This window comes from Aotus nancymaae, unplaced genomic scaffold (assembly GCF_030222135.1).
Source record: "Aotus nancymaae isolate 86718 unplaced genomic scaffold, 86718_ANA_hifiasm-v0.15.2.pri h1tg000006l, whole genome shotgun sequence".
Lineage (NCBI taxonomy): Eukaryota > Metazoa > Chordata > Mammalia > Primates > Aotidae > Aotus > Aotus nancymaae.
This window is the reverse complement of record NW_026988417.1, coordinates 86,186,372-86,210,319: the sequence shown is the minus strand read 5'-3', so window position 1 is coordinate 86,210,319 and position 23,948 is coordinate 86,186,372. Positions and strand designations below refer to the sequence as shown.

General features: G+C 33.9%; 1 protein-coding gene across 3 annotated transcripts in view; it reads right to left on the bottom strand.

Moving 5' to 3' along the window:
- Window positions 1-23,948, bottom strand: part of GRID2 (glutamate ionotropic receptor delta type subunit 2) — a 1,513,083-nt gene that overhangs the window by 380,042 nt on the left and 1,109,093 nt on the right. For all 3 annotated transcript variants that reach the window (XM_012437707.2, XM_012437708.2, XM_064369254.1), the window contains exon 10: window positions 1,156-1,353. In XM_012437707.2, coding sequence (XP_012293130.1) covers window positions 1,156-1,353 — 198 coding nt within the window. The remainder of the gene's footprint in view (window positions 1-1,155; window positions 1,354-23,948) is intronic.

Genomic DNA, 23,948 nt, shown 5'->3' with positions numbered 1-23,948 from the left:
AAAATGAAGGTTAAAAAAGACATTTCAAGGTAAACAAAAGTTGAGCGTATATGCTCCCTACATAGGACTGCACTTCAAGACATTCTAAAGAAAGTTCTTCAGGTTGAAGGCAAATGATACCAAATGGGAGCTCAAATATTTGTAAGGAATAAAGAGCCCAGACATGGTAGATAAGTAATTAAATCCCAGCAACTGTCTTTTTTCCTTTTTTTTATTCTTTAAAAGACAATAAATATTTAAATAAATAAACTATGATATTTGGTATGAGGTTAATAAAACATAAGTATGTGACCACATAGCAAAAAAGAAATTGTATTGCTGAATTCACTTTTTATGTGAAGTAGTACAATATTAACATTAGATAGAATGTGGTAAATTAAGAATGCATATTATGACTTCTAGACTAACCTGGAACAAAAATACAAAGGGAGACAACTAAAACGGCAATATGAATAATAAAATCAAATACTGAAACATATTTAATTAACCCCAAGAAAGGCAGGAAAAGAAGCAACAGAGAAAAAAATAGTATACATATAAACCAAATAGTAAGTTATAAACCTAAATCCAACTATTCAATAGTTTACAAGGAAAACATAATATTTATGAACGTCTATGTACAAAAACAGAGCCTGAAAAAAACTTAAGCAAATTCTGACAGGACTAAAGAAAGACATAGAGGTTTTAAACACCTTTCTGAGAATTGAAAGAACAAAGAAAAATATATGCGTATATATAGATTGAAAACTATACATTATATCCTAGAACTAAATGATTAGTTTCTAAGTGGTGAACGTTTTAATTATTTTTCTAATAACATCGTATTTTTTAAAAGAAAACAACAGTACAAATTGCATGTGTAAGTTACACTGTGATTTCATCATGTACCATATATTGACAAAATGTTTTGAGAGGTAAGTTGAGCAAAGAAAAGGCCTTCTTGTAAACCCTTTTAGATTACAGGATATATTTTAACATTTAGGTTTATTTTGTCATCTTTTCTTTCCACAAAGTTCATAAAATAGTGTTAAGTGAGGCTTTTGCACTCAACTACACCACCACCTAATTACATCACACTTATTTTATATGAAATCAGCTTCAAGGTGTTAATATTGAACCTTTAGGAATGAGATAAATAAACAAATAAATTCTTACCTTAAAGACTAGTTCTCCTACCAAGCCATTCCATGTCCCATCTTCTTGTGGGCTTCCATATTTGTGATCCGGTGCTACATAAATTTCATAGTTAAAACCCAGGTAGTTAGATAAGGCATCCAAAACGTCAATGGAGAAGCCCTGGTATTTCTTCGGTTTACCCAAGACATTTTCAGAGACCATCACAAAAGGTTCTTCCTACACGGAAATAAGAGAAATTTCTGATGTCAATCAAAATTGCTTTCTAAAAGCAAAGATTAATTCTTCAGAGAGTTTTGCTTATTAAATCTAAAAATTGCTTCATACTTTGGAAGAACCAACTCAGGAATGTAATTCATGCATTATTAATGAATCATACTATTTAACAATGCTTAATCATCCAATTTCTTATCATCTCCCTTTTAATTATTACCATATCAAAAATTAGATAAAAGTGACTAAAAACTTAGGGTCCAAGAATTTATATTCCCTGCCATCTGAGGACAAATCTGAGATTACTCAATAATGAAGCATTCAACAAACAATTTATCATATTTACATTAGGCATTTATTGCCTGTAAATAATGTAAATTACATACAATAAAATTATAACAGATATAATCTACATAAAACTGAAAATACCAAGAAATTCTAATAACAAAATTTAGTTGCAATTAATAATATTACACTTACTGGGAGTTATTCACTAAGTAATTTTGTGACTTTGATATAAACATACATTTTATTGCAAAAATAGCTTCTTTATGACTGCTATGAGAAATTCACTTACCTTTTCAATAAACTGTCTAATTTAGTAAATTTAGCAAATTGGTTTCTGCTTCTACGTCTATCTTTTCCCATTTTTATCTTCTTAAAGCTAACAAATAGGCCCCTTTCACTTTTGAGAACACCTGCTGTTAAGAGAGCTGGATTGATTTGAAACATGCTGGCAGACTACAGAAAATTAGATAATCTATTCCTTAATTTCCTACACTTGTTCAGAAATCTTTCAGCAACAGTAATATTTACAGATAACCATTCATAGTCTGTCCAGCCCTCTGGGCAGGCTAAAATCTCTCCTTGTATATAAGCCAGAATACCCAAAGATATTTTTTGTTTGTTTGTTGAATCATTTTTCCTCAGGGACTCACAAAATAGTCTTCATAATGCTTTCATTTTGGTTTTTATTCAAAGACACTATAAGTAGCTTATAAAAATCACTGCACCTGCACCTGTTATAGGAATATTATCAAACATAATATACAGTTTTCTCCCTAAAAATTACCATGAGATAAATTTTGTAATTGTTCAGGGTCAAAGGGCTTAATTTGCCTCAGTAGTGTATTTTTCAAAATAATGAAAACAACGTGACCAATTATTGAGGTAATGCTTTTCACTTTGGCTATCCAAAAAATCAGTACTTAAGTTTGATGTTCATCTAAAACTATGTTGATATTGTAGTATCTATAACATTTATTTAATCTTGGTTATTTAAAGTACTTATATTTTCTAATTTTGAAAACACATTTTTGTTTCACTGTTTATATGTTATTTTAGAGTAAAATGAACCAGTAAACAGTTAGTAGGGTAGGTTACTGCTAGTTGTCCTCCTGGGGAGTTCTCTTCTTCTCTAACTATAATTATTTAAAATTTTACCACTATGGAGAATAAAGTCAATCTGTAGTCCTACTTCAGGCAAAGTGGCTTGCTTCATGGCCATGTGACTAATTCTGGCCAATGTGATGTAAGCACAGTGGTTTGTGCAACATTTCTTGTTTATTTCTGCTGTCTGCAAACTAGAAAAAACACACAATGGCTGGTGCTCTCGTAACTATCTGAGACTACAGACAGCAAAGAAAGGAGAAGTCCATGTCCTCGACACCTAAAATGCCGTACAACACTTGGGTCAACTTGCTATAGCTGTAGAATGAAAGAAGAAAGAAAGAAAGAAAGAAAGGCAGGAAGGAAGGAAGGAGAAAGAAAGAAAGGAAAGAGAGAGAGAAAGAAAAAAAGAAAGGAAGAAAGAAAGAGAAAGAAAGAAGAAAGAAAGGAGGGAGGGAGGGAGGGAGGGAAGGAGGGGAGAGAGAAAGAGAAAGAGAAAGAAAGAAAGAGAAAGAAAGACATTTCCACCTTTTTTTGGTAAGCTACTGATTTTTTTCCTGTTATAGTAGTAGTTTATATTAGGGAATATTGAAGATCATTAGATCCGTAGATGAGAGGTTTTCAGAATGAATCGAATTTCTAATACTGACTTCTTTAATATAAATGACATCATAAAACAAGTGAAAAGTGAACAAGAAATCCTTTAATATTAATTGTAAAATACAACACATGTTGATATTTCAAATATTCATATATTTAAAGTACATAACAAAACTTTAGGCAATTGGCAGAATTTGCTACATGCCATTTGGTTGTTTGGACAACATATAGACCTAGCCAATGACTATGCATTGTATAAATACACTAAAGTTGGTCCTGAGATGATTAGAATCAGAATGGATTAAAGAAATTCTAAAATAAAGATCAAATTCACAGACCATATAAATAAGATCATAAAGTTCTATAATTAATACAGTCTTTAATGCCTGTATTGTGATAGATGATGGCAACAGAAAGCATGTACTGATTTTCTTATATGCAACTGATTCATTTCTAGATTTTGAGCATCTATCAATCAGCAAATTAATTTTAAGAGGATTCATGGAAGATATTATTTGCCTGGCTCTTCTACCGATAATTGAAAATTATATGCATTCTATTTTTCAGGACCTTCAAAGCTAAAAAAAAAATCAGCTATGTTTTTCAGTTTAAATCACCAGGGAGTTGAATAACACTCTTTGATGTGATACTAAAAAATTATGAACCTAACTATTGCAAAGGTAAATGATAGATGTGGTAAAAATACTGTCTCAATGTATATGTTGGTAAAAAATTATTATTAATTCTTTTTCATTTTTAACTCATAACCCTCTAGGCCAATTTAGTATTCTAAATGGTTATGCTTTCTTTGGTATGTTAAATTTCTTTCTTGAAATGACTTTAATTCTGCCTTTATAAGTAAATCTCTAGGCAAACAGATCCCTTGTACAAGTCTATTGTCAAAATCTGTTCCTAGCAATGTCACCTATAATTGGGTAAAGATACAGAATAGAAACGTTTATACTAAGGGCATTTTTAAAATGAATTATTGATGAACATGCCTTTTAAATTTTATGCCTTAAATAAACTTTTATTTCATCCTATCATTCTTCATCTGGATCAATGTTTTTAAAGCTTTCTTTTTAAGCTCTATTACAGATTTGGACCATTACTCATAAATTGTAACTCAGACTAATACTCTATGAGTACAACCAGCCAATATATTGGACAAGTAAACATAGCAAAGGGAATTTAGTTGAAGCTCTGTGTGGGAACTATAATAGAAAAGATACTTGTTCCTCTTCTGTGGTAATACTTAGTTTGTTTTGTTCACTTTTATCTGTGTACCTACCTCCAAAATTTATTCATTCTTTGACTTATCCATTTAACATTCACTGAGTAGCTAGCTACTGCATCAAGGTACTACACAATATAGTGTGAGATATGGTAAAAAGTCATGGATATTATCCTCAAAATAATTATACCCTATTAGTGGGGCATATATTCAATCAGTGTGCTCAAAAAATATATATAAAGAAAGAAAAAGCAACACACACCATAACTGGTACTGACAGGACAAGAAAGAAATACAGTAGAAACTGTGAAAAAAAAAAAAAAAGAAAGAAAAGGAAAATTCCGATTTTGGGGGTTACCAGCTATGTACTTTTTTAATAGATGAGAAAACGTAGGAAGAATCTCAGCCCAAAGTCACACAATATGTTACAGCAGCAGGAGGCATCATAATCTGCCTTACTTGAAGCAAAAAATTGAAGCTCAATTTTTTTCCACCTATGGATTAAAATCCAGGACTACATAGTTTATCTTAAATTTCAACACAATTTATGGTGGTACACTGGGAGAGACTCCAGGTACCTGACAGAGAAAAACACAATCCTCTCTAGAAAAAAGTATCATTACTTTAGATATAACATGATTCTTTCAAAATAACTTTTTGAATACAATATCCAAAACAAAAATTAAAATAATGTGGTGAAAATAAATATTAGATTGGTGTAAAAGTAATTGCAGTGTTTGCCATTAAAATTAGTGGCAGAAACCTCAGTTACTTGTGCACCAACCTAATAATTCTTCAAAAATAGAACCTGCAGAAAAACAAAGAACAGAAATAGATGTCTCAATAATTTAGATATTAGAATTTTCAGATGCGTATTACGAATATGATGTTAGTGTTTGAAGAAATGAAGGGCAATGTTTTTTTGTCAGGAAACTAGAAACTACAAAAAGTGTTGTTACAGAGTTGAAAAAGAACCAAACAAATTTGAGAATTAGAAAAGACTGTGGCCAAAGTTAACACATGACCCAGTCATTAGCAGATAAGAAACAGATGAAGAAAGAATTAGTGAATTGCAATAGGTCAGAATTAATATCCATGGTGAAAGAATAAACAAGAGGATAGAAACTCCCAAAGCAAGAATAAATAGAGAGACAGAAAGTGAGGTAGTCTGATAATTCCAAGTATGTCAAGCATATAAAAAAATAGAAGTGCTTCTATTTCTAGAAACAGAAATAGAAACAGGAGTGAATAGCATTCACTCCTGCTGGATGTATAAATTTAAAACCTTTTAAAAAATATTTTGACCTGCTGAGTAGCATATAGAGCTACTTATATACAAGTTAATATTACTTGGTTTTAAGTATTACATGAATATTTATCTAGTATGAAGATATGTGCGGCTACGTCCTAGAAATTCCACTCGTTGGATATGAAAACAAAAGAATACTGGGCACCAAATTATATGTCCAAGAATGTTTATAGCAGCCTTGTCTGTGATAGCTCAAATTTGGAAACAATCTAAAAATACAAATGCCCATCAACATGGAAAAGATAAATATATTGTGGTACATTGATGCAGTGGAATACTAAGCAGCTTAAAATTGAAGTAACTGAAGCTGTACCCTAACATGAATGAAAGTTTAAGAGACTAATTTGAGTGAAAAAAGCAATAGCCAAAGAAAGCAGAGTTTCATTCCATTTACATAACATTCAAAAATGGGTAAATTGACTACGTTATTTAAGAATTCACACTTAGGGCCGGGCGCGGTGGCTCACGCCTGTAATCCCAGCACTTTGGGAGGCCGAGACGGGTGGATCACGAGGTCACGGTATCGAGACCATCCTGGTCAACATGGTGAAACCCCGTCTCTACTAAAAACACAAAAAATTAGCTGGGCATGCTGGCACACGCCTGTAGTCCCAGCTACTTGGGAGGCTGAGGCAGGAGAATTGCCTGAACCCAGGAGACGGAGGTTGCGGTAAGCCCAGATCGCGCCATTGCACTCCAGCCTGGGTAACAAGAGCAAAACTCCGTCTAAAAAAAAAAAAAAAAAAGAATTCACACTTAGCTGGGGACTATCTAAAGAAAAGAGAGGAAGTGATTATCTCTGGGTGGTTAGCTCTGGGATGCTGGGATGGATCGGATGAGAAAGATACACCAGAGGAGGTGGTTTCTGTAATGACAATGGTCTGCTTTTTGCTGTGGGTAGTGGTTCCTGGATGTTACTTTACTATTTATTAATTAACGCTTCATACTTTTTTTCTGTATACATGTTATATTGCAATATCAAATAAGGACAAAAAATATGTTAACTGTGAACAGATGATGGAGGGCAACAAAGCCATATTAAAGTGTCCGCTATTTATCTGACAGGGAATTGAAGCTTTTGTGGAAGGGAAATAGGATAATAAGAAAGTAATTTTAAGAGTAGAGTGTTGAATGGATTGTGGCAGGAGAGAGGATTAGGGATCCTTTGCAACAGCCTAAATGACAGGAGATTATGTTATGACTTGTGCCTATTTAACATATATTTTCAAAGTGTAAGTAGATGGCTTTGAGTCTTCCTTTATACGGATAGAAGGCAAAATGATAAATGATAAAATCCTGCCATTAAAATTCATTTTCCAGCAATTAGTTTCAAAGAGTATTAATAGGACTTGAGTCTAAATTGATGAAAACTTGTCTGCCTATTAAATGAAAACAAATTGCAGATTATGATTTGCTGATCATTTGCATGACAGATTCTCTAAGCACAAGCTTCAGCAACTGGAACAAACACAGTTTTTACAGAATGTCTGTGGTTTATCAATCTAAGTGCATTAGCATGAAGATCCATAGACCTGCTTGTAGAAAAGGGTGTTTCGGTGGTTGATAATTTTCTTATTAGCAAGGATTTATTCACATCACTTGTTGGGGTTACTAGATAATAACTTCATAATTATGAATTTGTATTCAGTCACTTAAAAAAACTCATGCTATTTGCTTAGTTGATTTATAACACTGTTTGGAACTTTCAGATTTTGCAGTTAATTCCTATATTTTAATAACTATATAATATTGTTTGCTAGTGATGGCGTCGGAGAAAAGCATCTGACATTTTTGATAGGTACGAGCTACAAGTTGTACTGCCAAGGCTTTACTGAGAGCTGTTTAGAGGTTGTAATATGCATGACTACAGAATGCCAGGATGGCCAAAACTAAGAATGAGTCACTGGAAATTCTTTATAATTCTGCTCACACATGCAGGTCAAAGACATTAAAGAAAGAAGAGAATATTTTTTAATGGCCCGTTTAAAATATTTTTTCCCTAAAACATACTCCTGACTGAAGCAAACAACAGTTGTCTTTATGCATGGTGTGAGCTTGTATTTTGCTCAGGGATGACACATTCCATTTTGATACATGCAGAATAAATGGCCACCATTCTTCTTGGAAAAACCTCATTATTTTTTATAGAGCATATATGAGTATTAGAGATGTTTACAAGTTAGGAAGGCCAAAGGTATGGAATTTGTTACAAGGAGATATCAAGACACCAGGAGAGAAAAACAAAATAAGGAACAGCAAGAGAGGAAGAAACAATCTAGGTGTTGTAAAGAAAACTGATATCTGAGTTGCATGGAGAGAAGAAATGCAGATCATAGGGATATGCAATGAAAACATTTTTTTAAAAAGGTTTTGCAGGAGATTTTATGAGGGAGCAAATGTTTAGAAATAATGCATTAAACTTAGTTTGTAATCTTTCCTTAAATGTTTTTGCCAGAAAATAAAATTCACTTATAAATAATAAAAGCAAATAAAAATACTTAGTCATCCTAACTTCTTAAATCCTTACATCTTATATATTATCTTATATATTATTTCTGATTTCTATCCTGCAAGCAATTATTTACATAAAAATATTTTAAATTGAGCATAAACTTAGAGCTATTAGTATGCAAGATAATTGATTTTTAAAATAAAATGTTTGATTGTAGACACTGCTTTCAGCTAACGAAATGGTCACATCTTAATGACTTAGAGGCTAAAAGGAGAGTGGACAAAACAATTTTTTTATACAAAGGAATTTGAAAGAAGCATAAGTTGCTATAACTGGGAATAAAAGGTCACCAAACACATTAGGCAATTACAATAATCCTAACTAGCCTAGTTTTCATTCGTTGGCTTTCCCTAGCATTCATTCAAAAATACATTTTGGAGACTAAGATTTTATGGACCACATGATCATCCTATAAGAACTGAAAAATATCAAACTCTCAGATTGCTTTTTGAGTAAGAGTGCTGGATAATGAGTTTTGCTGTTTGTTTGGTCCAAATTTTCATTATCTTACTAAATTTGACACTTAAGTAAATCTTACAAGTGTCTATCCACATGCTAGAGTCAATTATATTCTATAAGTATTTGTTAAAAGATTTCTAGGTACAGAGTACTTTGTAAGTGCAGTTATCTTAAAGAAAGCTATCAAGAAATATGTTTGAAATACAACACATTGCAGCTGTAAGGAGTGACTGGCTGTACCAAATGAGAGAAGTCTGTAACTATTTAACTGAAGAATTTGGCGACATTTGACTTTAGAATGGTGGTGATATTTACAAACACTGGAGTTGATAAATTATATTTCTGTTAAAATATTGTAAAAAATAGTAATGTTAATAAATTTCAACTGAAGTTTATGATATGACATTATCTGAATGTAGAGGCATTTAATAAATGTAAACTAAAACTAATTAAACATTGGAATGTAGCAGAAAGCCATATAAATATTAAAAATGAAAACCATATAAAACTTGAAAATGTTTTAGGATTAGTGATATTTCTATCCAAAATAATATTACTTACAGGAAAGTAGCAGAAATTCAGATATTTATTCAGTCATTCAAAGGAGTTTTAATGCCAGGCACACACTAAGAATACAGCAGTGAACAAAACAATAAACTTTTCTATTCTTCTAGACCTACATTCTAGTGGGAGTGATAGAAAACAAACTAGCTCTCTCTTTCTATATGTTGTATATGTTACATGTGTATATATATAACATAACATATACATATATTTTCAGTTTACTAGACAGTTGACTATATATACACATATGTGTAACATACATATATGCATGTAACATAACATATACATGTTATGTCAGATGGTGATAGGTGCTGTGAAGGGAAATTAAACAAACAATGACAACAAGGCATATGTGAGAAATGATTGTACCTTCAATTAGAAAGCACCTTTTTAGAAAAAGCATTCAGACAGAAGAAGGAGTAAGTGTAAATACATCAGTTAAGAGTCTCTCTGACATGTTTAAGAGACAGAAGAGACACCAGTGTGGCTGGAACCAAGGAAGCTAGAGCCAGATATTAGGAAATATCTAAGAGACAATGTGTTTGGGTGTGCCAAGCTTCACTAGAGAGTCTTTAGGCCACTGTGATGTCAGCTGTTACTTTGACTGAGATGGGAAGCCAGATGGGCTCTGAGCAGAGGAGGGGCAGGATCAGATCTATTTTCACAGTTTACTAGACAGTTGACACTTACTATTGACAATAGACTGGAAGGGGCAAGGAAAGAAGCTGGGAGATCAATTAGGAGTCTTTTGCAATAAATCAGAAGCGACTTGGCAGTAAAATGGATTTAATAAGGTGTAATTGGATTCTAGGTAATTTCTGAAGGTAGAGCTGATGAAATTTGTTGATATATCGGATGTGGGGTTATAAGAACTTAGTGAGAAGTGACGCAATGCTATCTCATACTTCCTAGAGATGCTCAGTGGAGGCATCAGTCTTTGGAAGAGTATTAACTGCTGGGACTGTCCTTGACTTTTTTATTTGCAGTATGTATCATAATAATTCTATTAGAGGAACTAAAGCTTTCAATCAATAGACTAAAGTCCTCAAGGTGAATGTTCAATATGGAACCAAAGACAGCATTCTGTAAAAATCTGCAGCACTGAATACAAAATGAATACACATCCAAATTTAATGGAGGAAAGTATTAAAATGCATACTTTTTTATCCCTGCATAATTGTGACTCAGAATTATTAAAAAGAGAAATACTATTTATGAGAAGAAATAATAATCATTAAAGTCATAATCTTTAAACCTTAAATTTTAAAAGGACAAAATTTAACAGCAACCATTGAGGGTGAATTATTTATCTTTGCTCCCTTAACATACCTTTGGGGAATACAAATTAAAATAACAAGAACTATTTAACTTATTGCTTATCTGACTGGCAAGGTTAAAAATGAATGTTAATATCTATCAGCAAGGATGTGAGAAAGTAGGCTTTCTTATACACTACTTATGTGAATCAAAATTGGTAAAAATTTTCCAGAAAACAAATTCACAATAGAAAGGTGAAAGCCTCAATCTCATCAAAAAGTGGGCAAAGGATATGAACAGAGACTTCTCAAAAGATAACATTTATGCGACCAATAAACATATGAAAAAATGCTCAACATCACTAACCATTAGAGAAATATGAATCAAAACCTCAGTGAGATATTATCTCACACCAGTCAGAACGGTGATTGTTAAAAAGTCAGGAAACAACAGATGCTAGTGAGGCTGTGAAGAAATAGGAACGCTTTTACACTGTTGGTGTGAGTGTAAGTTAGTACAACCATTGTGGAAGACAGTGTGGTGATTCCTTAAAGACCTAGAACCAGAAATATTATTTGACCCAGCAATCCCATTGCTGGGTATATATTCAAAGGATTATAAATTATTCTACTAAAAAGTCACATGCACATGTATGTTTATCACAGCACTACTTACAATAGCAAAGACTTGGAGCCAACCCAAATGCCCATCAATGATTGACTGGATAAAGAAAATATGGCACATATCCACCATGGAACACTATGTAACCACAAAAAAGAATGAGATCATGTCCTTCTCGGGGACATGGATGAAGTTGGAAGCCATCATTCTCAGCAAACTAACACAGGAACAGAAAACCAAATACTGCATGTTCTCATGTAAATGGGAGTTGAACAATGAAAACCCATGGAAACAGGGAGGGGAACATCACACACTGGGCCTATCAGGGGGTAGGGGGCAAGGGGAAGGAGAGCATTAAGACAAATACCAAATGCATGTGGGGCTTAAAACCTAGATGACAGGTTGATAGGTGCAGCAAACCACCATGGCACATGTATACCTATGTAACAAACCTATACATTCTGCACATGTATCCTGGAACTTAAAGTAAAATTTAAAAAAATTAAAATTAAAACAAAAGTAAAAGTCTTTAAATTTTTATATTATTTTATCTAATAATTGTACATCTACATAATTAATCATAAATTAGCATAAATGAACAAAAGTATATAAAATGTTCATTGCAAGTTATCTAGAAAGAAGATGAAAACAAACTAAATGTCCTACAATTTGGGATGAATTTTGTTCTGTTTTGTTTTAAGCTATGGGGTCTTGTTATGTTGCCCAGGTTGAAGTATAGCGGCACAATCATGGCTCATTGCATCTTTAACCCTTTGGGCTCAAGCAATCCTGCTTCAACCTCTTGAGTTGCTGGGAATACGGGCAGATACCATTATGCCTGGCAATTTTTTTTTTTTAAGAGATGGGGCTCACTATGTTGCTCAGGTTGGTCTCAAAGTCTTGGCCTCAAGTGATCCCAAAATGCTGGAGTTACAGGCATGAGCCACAGAACTCAGCCAGGGATTTTTAAAAAATTCTATCTGTATGACACAGCACAGCACATTGGGCTGTCAACTTCAGTGCCTCAATGCCCTGTTACATAATTATCTACACAGAGTTGGACCACAGGCCATTTTTAAAAAAAAAAAAAAGAATAGCATTTTGAAGTTCGGGACTGGTTTGTTTCTCTCTCTCTCTCTCTCTCTCTCTCTTTTTATTAAATAGAGAGATTAAAAAATATCTCTGTAAAGACATTAATTTGCATTTCAACATAGTTCAGTGAATGAGAAATAAAACTGTCAAGTTTCAGTTAGAAGGCTGTGAATTATGTACAACCCTAGATAAATTAATAGACATTTGAGGCAACTGTAGAAATTATTCACTAAGTGCCTGAAAAAAACTATTAATCACATTTATTAAAAATATTCACATTAAAAATACTCATTTGTATATTGCCAAATGAGAAGAAAATGTACAAAGCTATCCACAGTGTGTACAGGTTTAAAATTTAAAAAAATAATAGCAGCAAATATTCATATGGGACTTAGTATGTACTGGGTGTGTGCTTTCAAAATTTTATGAGTTTGGGAACTCAATTGCCTCCAATTCTATAGATAAGGAAACTTAGTATAGTTTAACCAGTGGTAGACATGAAAATATTAGAAAGTAACTTTTTGATGGAAGAATTATTAATGATTTTGCTGTTAATTTTTGTTTACCACATTTTTTTGTTTTTTGTCATTGAATATAGAATACTTTTTTCAATAATACTTATGGATAATGAGTATGAAGCAGGAGAGAAAGGCTAGGGTTGGAAATAAAAATTTGTTTATAACTTTCAAGAAAGAAATGAAGTCATTCAATAAAATATAGTGAAAGCCAGGAATGAAACTCTGGAAGAAGAGAATCCAATGAAAGAGGCAGAAGGAATAGAGAGGCTGGGCGTGGTGGCTCATGCCTGTAATTCCAGCATTTTGGAAGGCTGAGGCAGGTGGATCACCTGAGGTCAGGAGTTTGAGACCAGCCTGACAAACATGGTAAAACCCTGTCTTTACTAAAAATATAAAAATCGGCCTCCCTAGCAGCTGGCACATGCCTGCAATCCCAGCTGCTAGGGAGGCCGAGGCAGGAGAATCACTTGAACCCAGGGGAAGGAGGTTACAGTGAGCTGAGATCGTGCCATTGCCCTTTATCCCAGGCAACAAGAGCGAAACTCTGTCTCAAAAAAAAAAAAAATAAATAAATAAAGGAAGAGAATCAGAAGATGTTGGAAGATGCAAGAGAGAACAGGGCTTCTGGGAGTAAATTGCCAGTGGATTCCAATGGAGGTGAGAGGTCCAGGGAAGTGAGGCCTAAAATCATGTATTTCATTTGTCATATAGAAGATCATGAAGATGTTTTGAAAAGCAATTTTTTTGAAGAAGTGAAACTAGAAGATAAATTTCAGTGATCTGAGGATGAAAATAGATGACAAAGTGCAGACAATTGTCATGAGACACTTACATGAGAAAAGAATTAGTAGAATAAAGGAGATTCATAGCCAAATAATGTTTTTTACCTTGACCATATTTTCAGGCTGAAGGAAGAAGCAGATAAAAACAGCAAAAAGCTTACTGCCTACCATCATCCTTGTCACTTTATATTCATTAACTCATTTAGTATTTTTGGTATTGTTACTGCCATTTACAAAGGAGAGAACTGAAACTTGAAGGTAGAGCAGATAAATAATCTGAAAGCATATAATATAGTTTACATAACTTGGGTTAGATTATTGTGAAATTTTCTAAACAAATATTTATTTGATTATGGAAGTCAATCTGCCTTTTTTTTAATATCTTTGAATTTGCAAATGACTCTGTCAATCTCTCTCTAAACTTCTAGAGACAAATAGTAAATCTGTTTTTCAGAAGTAAACTATATAACACATCTCTGAAATATTTACTAGTTGCTCAGTCTAAAAATGCAGGTTCCAGCTTCCAAAAGGAAGAAAGCTTGAGGTTACAAAGCTCGTAAGAAAGACTGAAATTCGAATCCAGTGCCATCTGGTGCTGAAGTTCATATTCTTAACCATTAATTTAGACTGCCTCAATCAGTATATGGGTATGCACGTGTGTATAGAGTAGGGTGCAGAAACTACATAGTGATAAAGAACTTGGGCTTCAACATAGGCGTGTCAAAACACACTCTCTCTCTCTCTCTCTGTGTGTCTGTACATGTGTGTCTTTTTCTCTCTCTTTCTACTATACCTCAAAAAATGTTTTCTATCTACAATAAAGCTATTTATACTTTCTCTTTTCTTCCCAGCCACACTTCAACTTTCATCAGCGTATTGAAGGAATCACAGTTTAGCATGAAGATGATTTTAAAGTGAATATATTTGAAATCTTATCTGACTTTCCCTTACCTAACTAAAGCTGACACTACCCCAAGTACAGCTGCTATTAACTCTCCTCCAAGAGTGTTCGACTAATTCCAGGAAGTAGACTAACTACACATTGACTCCGTAGCCACTCTTTCCTTCCTTTTTTTAAGTTGCTATACCAACCTTTCCCTCTGCGTATTCAGGAAACTACTCATTATTGAATGACTTCACATGCATGTGTAAATTGACCTTTTATCTTCTCCTGTTAATCCAGTTATTGTCAGTTAATGTGCAGGTCCCTAAACATAGGACCTAAGAGTGTGGAGGAAATGTTTCCCTCCCACTGGTATTAAGTCATTTTCTGAGCAGAGTCTCTTCCCTAAAAGATGTGGAGAGAACAAGGTACATAATTATTTTGCTACCCCTACTCTAAACCCTTTGTAGAAACTATCCTCACTATTTCAGCCATTGGCTTGGCTGATCTAAGGTTTTAAGAATAAGGTGACAGATTTTCTATTTCTAGTGAGATGAATGCTTTCTGAGGGATGTACCTTTTCCTTTTGATTTTATTATGAAGCACTGTGGGAAACTTGAAAGAAAAGATCTCCCGCACAGAGGGCAGAGACATAAGAGTAGAAAGCAGAAAGGTGCTGATATTTAAAAGCAAGAAACAAATCTGCAGGGATTTACAAAAGAATGTGGAGACATCTGAACTTACAGCACAAAGGCTTTAAGTTTCTGTGTTTCACAATGATAAGCATATAAAGGAATATTACTACATGTTATTAAAATTAATAATAAGGTACATAAAAATGACCTCTGTACCAGCTCTTATCAGAAGAACCGTGGATCTGGACTGTAGTACTGAATTAATTATTAGGACATATATAAAGAAATTAAAGGGAAATTCCTATAATTTACTGGAAAATATAAAGATGCATATTTTCGTTGCTATATTTTATCACATAATAAATTGAAAAGCTTGACCTAAAATTAGCCCTTACACTTACCCTGCCTATAAGATCCTGCTTTCCTGCCTAGATGAAACAAATGTCACTTGTGAGTGATAAAAAAAAAAAAAAAATGAGCATTGGTCCTATTTATTCTTTTATTTCCTAGCAAATGCTCCAGGAGTGTCACCAAATGAAATATCACTTGTATTGAAATGCATTTTAGTTCCTGAGACTGATAACCAAAGGTCATTCTTAAAATTATGAAAAGATTTGTAAAACAAAACAGAGATAATTTTCTAATATTTTGCTTTTGATGAGTGATCTTTTAAAAGATTCTCCTTCACTTTAAAAAGTAAAAGACTGCTTTCAAATGCTAATCAGTTGCTTCTCTGTTCCTCAATAGACTTTAGACTATTTGGCCTCAATACTTCATTTTCTTGAGTGCTTTACTGACCACAGTTTGGAGATTACATTTGGCTCAGAACACCATAGTAGCTTGTTATTTTTAACTGAATTGCAAAGTACATTACATAAAAATCATTGGGAAAATATTTAGTCTGAATATTTTGTTTTCCCAATTCAAAAATCATACCACTAGCAATGGTTAAAAATAAAAATGAAGAAGAAGGAGGAGGAGGAGAAGAAGGAAGAGGAGGAGGGGGAGACCTTCCAAGTGTGCAAAAAACAATTCAGAAAACTTTCAAAGTTCATTTGCTCATGCTAACTTTCATCACCTAGAGAACCTGCAATTCTTTGCCAAACAATTTTAAACATGCAAGAATCACTAATTCAGTTTCAAGCATGATGGACTATTCGTTTCCATCCAGGTTAACATAATACCTGGCGGTTTACATGGAGATGCTGTGAAAATAACATCTTAAAACCAAAACGTCTGTATTTTGACTGATCATTAACAATCCCAAGGAGCATATTATAAAAAAGTATACATTTGCCATCCTTCCCTTGATCAACTTTTCCATTTCTCGGACCTCCATGCAGTATGGTGGGTCTCCCCTTGATTATCTTCCCACCTCCCAGAAGGAGCTGAACTTTAATAGCATGTTCACTATTCCAGAAGCTGATAGATGATAGCCCCAGATTGGATGCTTTTTGGGGATATCTCTTCTCATTTCAGAGTACCCTAGATAGAGTACCATTTAAGGCAGTGGATAGTGACTAGATAAATGCTTCTCTCTTGGTCAAAACTTGTTACTGTGCTATTGAAAGAATCCAAGTTCCAGTTAGGGACTTAGCTTTCTCTTTGGTAAGGCTGCCATCAAAGACTGCAGCATTTTGAGAGGGACTGGAAAAGCATACGTGACTTTGTAAAAATTTATTTTCTTTTGTGAATTGAAATACAACATTATGTTGTAAAGTTGCCTTTTTTTCTACTGAGTAGGAAGATTTCCAAAATGTATACTAGAAAAACTTTCTGTGACTTTTTTTTCATTTGTTTACCCAATGCTAATTTTTGTCAGCTATGAAACAGCAACAACGTCAACATGTTCTTGGAGCTCAGAAGTGGCAGATGAGTGTGCATCTTCCCAGTAAAAAGCTGGACATTTTGGGAGGTCAGGGAAACATGTAAAACACTGAAATAGCAAGGTGTGTGATGGTATCCTACTTTACATCTATCTTGATATTTAGATATTCACCTAAATTTCTATAGATTACTATACAACTCCAACATAAATACATACTTTCCACATTTTCTTTTGAATTCTTAGTACAATAAGATCTCCCCAAATGAAACCTTTCTCAAAAGTCTGCATCATATGTGAGCTCGGGAAATTGTTCTGATCCCTGTCATTCTTTGCCCAGGCTTGTAGAATTTCTCTCCAGCATGGGTGGTCTACTACTTAGGCAAGATTCACTTTTCTGCAAATATTTTCTGGCACAGATTCCTCTCGTTTACGACTTATCTCTAAATGAGATAATATGTACCAACCACATCAGCTTTCTCACCCTCTGATCTCTACTTTGTAAACTCAGTGAGGCTGGCAAGTTATGTTTTGGACTTTATGTCTCCAGTATGGAAATTGCCAGCAGCAAGGAAGCTGGGATAATTGTTGAGATCATTTAGTTGTTTCCAAACTTTTAGGTATCAAAGTCCATTTCTACCTGTTGACCAAAGTCTAAAAAAGTTTTTCCATACTTGGCTCAGTTTTATAGTTCTTTGTGGCAGGAAATTAGGCCAATCCTTGTTAGACCATCATGGCTGGAAGTAAATTAGACAGATAATGATTCAATACTTATTTTTAGCATATTTGTAACTTGAAGAAGTTATTTAATAACTCGATTCTAGCCACATCAAGAAGATACAAAAAAAAAAAAAAATTACTAACAATCTTGAAGGTTCAGTAAAGATTAGAGAAAATACTAACAATGAAATTTATTAGTAAGCTAGTTGGTAATGTTATCTGAAAACTCTAATAGTTACTAATATATTCCTTTGTAACTCTAAAATGTAAAATCTATTTCAGTAGCATCTTTCCAAGATTTTATATTTATAATCATGTTCATTTCTGAGGAATTTTATGTGGAACTGGTTTTGTCTTGTTGTGACTATGTTGAAACTACTGCATTATCAAAAGATGACTTAAAGCTTCAAGGACATCTTAGCATCATGTTTTTGTTCAGACGCAGTGGTACACTGCATTTCTGAAAGTATATAATATAGTTCACATAACTTCAGTTAGAATGTTGTGAAAGTTTCTAACCAAATATTGATTTGATTATGGAACTCAATCTACCTACTGTTTTTAAATCTTTGAATTTGCAAATGGCTCTGTCAATCTCTTTCTAAACTTCTAGAGACAAGTAGTAAATCTGTTTTTCAGAAGTAAATTAGGGAACACAAGTCTGAAATGTTTACTCAGTGTTTAGTCTAAGAATTCAGGTTCCAGCTTCCACATGGAGAAAAGTAGGGTCAGGTAGGCTACCACATATGCAATAGCAATACTCACACATCTCTGTTTCAAGCTATCATTTCAAGAATTGGTGTGATGTGAAAGAATAAGAAATTATAAAGCCATTGTCATGCATCAATTTTTATTATGATTTTATTCAGTCAGAACTGAAGTGAACCCATATACCAGCTTTGCTCTAAATTACATCATTTGCATAGGCCATTTTTCTTCAAGTGTCTGTTTATAAAAAATCACATTTTCCCCATTGACATAAGATAGGTACAATCGGGAGAGACAAAACAAAATATGTCTACAACACAGAGCTATGTCTACCGATTACACTGTTTCAATAATGAAAATGAGTACTAGTTTACCTAAACTTTACAGTGGATCAGAGTTGTAACAATATTTTTAACTTGGTGAATATTATTTACCTCATACAATGTTACCTTCATTGTCACAGAGAAATTTCTTACTGAATTGTCTTTAAAGGAATTCTTAAAAAAGAGAATATGTTACACATAGGCTGCTGGAATTTTCTGTATTTCAATTTCTCATACTTCAGATAACATGTGAGTTTACTTTTAGGATTCTTTAGATTCTTGATAGAATATCTTATCTACATACTTTTGCACATACTGTTTCTAAGGCCGGATATCCCTTCCCTCTTATCTATGCCTTGATAATCCCTGCTCATCTTTCAAGACAAATTTAAGTATCAACCTTTAAGCCTTGCCCATTGCCTTACCCATAAGTTAGATGCTTCCTTCATGCTCTCCCTTAACAGTCTGTTGGTTAGAAGAATGAACACATACTACACTTTTTATGTGCCAGGTTCTTTTAGTAGGTCTTTGTTCTTTGCATGTACTAGTTCCTTGAATTTTTATAACAGCTTTGTGAGGCAGATAATTTATATTATCTCCATTGTACAGATGAAGAAACAGAGTCATAGAGTTTAAATACTTGGCCTACATTCACAGGTAGGAGTTGTGGGGATTTAAACATAGGAAGTCTGGTTCCCCAGAACTTCTCTTTTTTAAAAAGTAGCTTTATTCAGATATACTTCACATAATATACAATTCACCCACTCAAAGTGCACAATCCAATAGCTTTAGTATATTCACCAATATGTGCAATCATCCTTGCAGTCAGTTTTAGAACTTTATTACCAGCACCCCCCTCAAAAATGCAACTCTTGTTATCTGTTGTCTCCCAATCCCCAAATCTTCCCCAGCCCTAGGTAATCACTAATTACTTTCTGCCCCTGTAAGACTCTGTAGACTTCTCTATTCTGAACATTTCATAGAAATGAATTCATATAATACTGATCCTCTGTGACTGGCTTCTTTCACTTAGCATGCTTTCAAGGTTCATCCATGTTGTAAAATGCTATCAATGTGTAATTTCATTCTATTGCAAAATAATATTCCATTTTACGTTTACTACATTTTATGTTTCCATTCACCAATTGATAGACCTTTGGGTTGTTTCTATTTTTGGCTGCTATCAACAATGCTGCTATAAACATTTGAGTCCAAGTGTTCATATGGACATACGTTTTCATTTCTCTTGAGATTATATATACAGTGGAATTGGTACATCATATATGATTCTACTTTTAACCATTTGAGGAACTGCTGGATTGTCTTCTGAAGCAGTTGTACCATTTTACATTCCTACCAGCAATGTATCAGCATTCTGATTTTTCCACATCCTTGCTAACACTTGTTATTATCTGTCCTTTTGAATATAGCCATCCTAGTGGGCTTGCAGTCATAGATCATTGTGGTTTTGATTTGCATTTCCGTGATGGAAAACTATGTTGAGTGTCTCTTCATTTGCCTACTGATCATTTATACTAATGTATCTTCATTGCAGAACTCTTCAGATCTTTGCTCATTTTAATTTAGCTTATGTGTCTTCTTCATATCGAGTTATAATTTTTTCATAGCTTAATATCACTTATCAGATATATGATTTGTATTATTTCCAGAGAATGTAAAATTTTCTGTTAGTGTTGTTTTTTGTTTATTTCCCTTTCATTTTTGACAGGTTTGCTTATTTTGCTAGGTCCATAGAACTCCTCATTTGCCACCGCAGAAGGGAAACTGCTCCAGGAACTGTGCTCTTAACCACGATGCTATCCTGTGCACTTCCATAGTGGGATTATTAGATGGCACTTATCATATTTCATTGTGACTTTCAGTTTATTTTAGATATCATCCCCCGGAAATTTCCTCAGCCAGAGTTGTCCTTCTTGCCTGGAGCCCTGAACCAAACTTTATTATTTATTAACTCCTCCAAAGGAGCCCTCTCCAGACATTGTTGTGGGAGCCATCAGAGCTTGCTGTCAGCTCCCTTCCCAACTCCTTGCTATAAGGGCTTGCCCAGTGGAGTCTCTTGTCAATTTTACTTTCTCAACTCCTAATCTTGCCTCCAGGTTCAAGAGGCTCAAATGCTGAGACCTCAGAAAAGCTTGAACTTTGAGGAAGTGATGAGAATTCTGAAGGTCTCTAAGTAGCAAACACTTGGACAACATCCTTAGCAAAAAATTTAAAGACAATGACTTTTCAGAACAATAACTGGAATAATTTTTTTAGTTATATATTAAAATATAGAATCTATTTAAAGCTAGGCTGGAGCCAAACACAGTTTTTATGAGACAATATAATTGACATAAACTTTTAGATATTGTTATCATAATTCAGGGTGCTTTTGTTTTTGGTGCTAGGTGTTTTTTGTGTATTTTTCCTCTAGGAAGTACCAGCTTCACTGGCACAAGTGTTCCTGTGGTCCTCATTAGCAGGTTTTCAAATTCAGGTAAGAGTGACTGGGCCTAAAACTCATTATTTTGCAGTTTATATTTGTTTGTCTGCCTTAGAGTCCTCCAGACAATCTTTCACAAAAACCTGAAGTTTGATGACAACGAGTAATTAGACTTTTATGATCACACATGCTTTTTTTTTTGCTTCACTTAGTTTATACATCATAGTTTTACTGCAGAGATAATATATTTAGAAGCACTGTTCATTTTGCTACCTGCTTTCACAGAGTTTCATCCAGTTAATAACATAGTAACCCTTTGTGGTTGGTTTCATTATTCCTCTTTTAGAGATAGAAAAATTGAAGTCAGAATAGGTTCTTGGTTTCCATAAATCTAAAGCTCAATTAAGCAGAAAAACTGGTACAATACTTAAAAGTCACACCTTTTGACTGCAAGTTCAGTGCTCTTTGCAGTGTACGCCAAAGCTTCTTAGTATGAATATACCAAATAGAGAAGACTTGGTGAAATAAAGGCAACAAAATTGCTTGAAGTGCTTTGAATAAAAATCTAATTACATGTTATTTATTCCTTTGTTTAACGGTATATTAACGGGAAATTAAGAACATTGCTTGACTTCACATTGATATAAATAACTAAATCTAACCTTCATACTTTTTTGTATTTGTACAAATTAAGTCTCTGATGCCTATAAATCAGTCACAATGTCTCTCAAAAAAGCAATTCCAAGAAGTGAGACTAATAGTGGAGGTTTTTAGGAAAAAGAAATTACTCAAAATCATAACTCAGAAGGCAGCTGTCTGCTGCAGTCAGACAAACAATCCTTCCTTTGGTGAGTTGCTTAGAAAAACCTACCATTCTCGCTGGACCCGGTGGCTCACGTCTGTAATCCCAGCACTTTGGGAGGCCGAGGCAGATGGATCACAAGGTCAAGAGATCGAGACCATCCTGGTCAACATGGTGAAACCCTGTCTCTACTAAAAATACAAAAATTAGCCGGGCCTGGTGGCACACGCCTGTAGTCCCAGCTACTCAGGAGGCTGAGGCAGGAGAATCGCTTGAACCCAGGAAGTGGAGGTTGCAGTGAGCCTATATCGCGCCACTGCACTCCAGCCTGGGTAACAAGCACGAAACTCTGTCTCAAAAAACAATAAAAATAAAAAAAGAAAAGAAAAACCTCCCATTCTCTCAACACATAGTTTGGATATTGCTTTGTGGTAATGGTTTAAGACAAGCTACCTCTGTGTATTTACTATTTCTGTGTATATCCTTTTATGATTGTGGCAACAGCTTTAATTTAGACAATAATTTTTCTCATTGCTATTTCTGTCCTATGTTTTCCTACTGTCTTTCCTTTTGGAGGTATTCTTTAAATAGTTATTCTCTTTATATGGCTTCTTGCCTAGTAATTTTGAATTTAACTTTCCAGGAATATCCATTACTTTAATTTGTAAAAATACCATACATTATTTAACCTAAAATGCCTCCTATTGTAAGATGTGCAATTATATTACACATCACTAATAAAGACAAATATGATGCTAATTATAATTGCAAATAGAAGTTGAAGGATGAATCCTAATTTTAGATATATTAAAATATGAAAAACTGTTTTTTAATTTATAAAATACAGCAAAATAACTATCACAATCTTTACTATAGGCTTCCAGTAATATATTTATATATGAATTCAATTTATATATTGAATTATTTTAATGGTAATTTGAGGCAAAGGAATGTTGTATGTGTATTTAATGGAGAACGACTGCACTGCAATGTTTCAAGACTATTTTAAAGGCTTTAGAAGATATCTTTCTAGAACTAAACTCCCTGGATGGGTGTGCTGGCTTGTATCTGTAATCCCGACACTTAGGGGGGATTAGTTGAGGTCAAGAGTTCAAGACCAGCCTGGGCAACATAGCGAGCCCCTGTCTCTACAAAAATTAAATTTGCCAGGCATGGTGGCATGCACCTGTAGTCCAGCTACTCAGGAAGCTGAGGTGGGAGGATTTCTTGAACCCAGAAGTTTGAAGCTTCAGTGATCATGATCATGCCACTATACTCTAGCCTGGGTGACCGACAGAGGGAGACCCTGTCTTGATAAAAACACACAACAAAACTCTCTAAAGTCAGGATGTTTGTCTGTTTTGCGTGAATTCATGAGTGAATGTATGTTCATTAAAGATGTAGCATGTCTGTTCTAAAGCCAATCAAAGCAGGTAAATAAGAATCATTAATCAGCAACCTCTTCCCAAATGCCAATTTATGTTTCTCAGATATCTTATACTTGTTGCAGCTTAGCTTCTCATGCCTTTCTTTTCATTTGTCACCACTTTCCATTTTATTATCATAAATATTATGATTATAACTCAGTGATTTTCCAGTGGTGTTTTGTGAATCACCATGAAAACAATGGAATAACATAATTGGTCATTTATCACAATCTACATTTTATAACTCAGGAAGTTAAAAGGGGGAAAACCTTCATAATTGCTTTCTAATAATATACTTGGTTCACTTGGTAAGAAATAAAGCTCTGTGGGCAAAATATGGAAACAAAGAGATTAGAAGAGACACCAAGCAGTAGGGCCTGCTTTTATTCTCATTCTTTCTTTTCCTCCATTTCTAAGACATATTTCTGTGGCTTTGGTGATGGTTGAATAAAAAGCAGTCTAAATAAGAAGCAATTCAGGAAAATTTTCCTAAGTTAT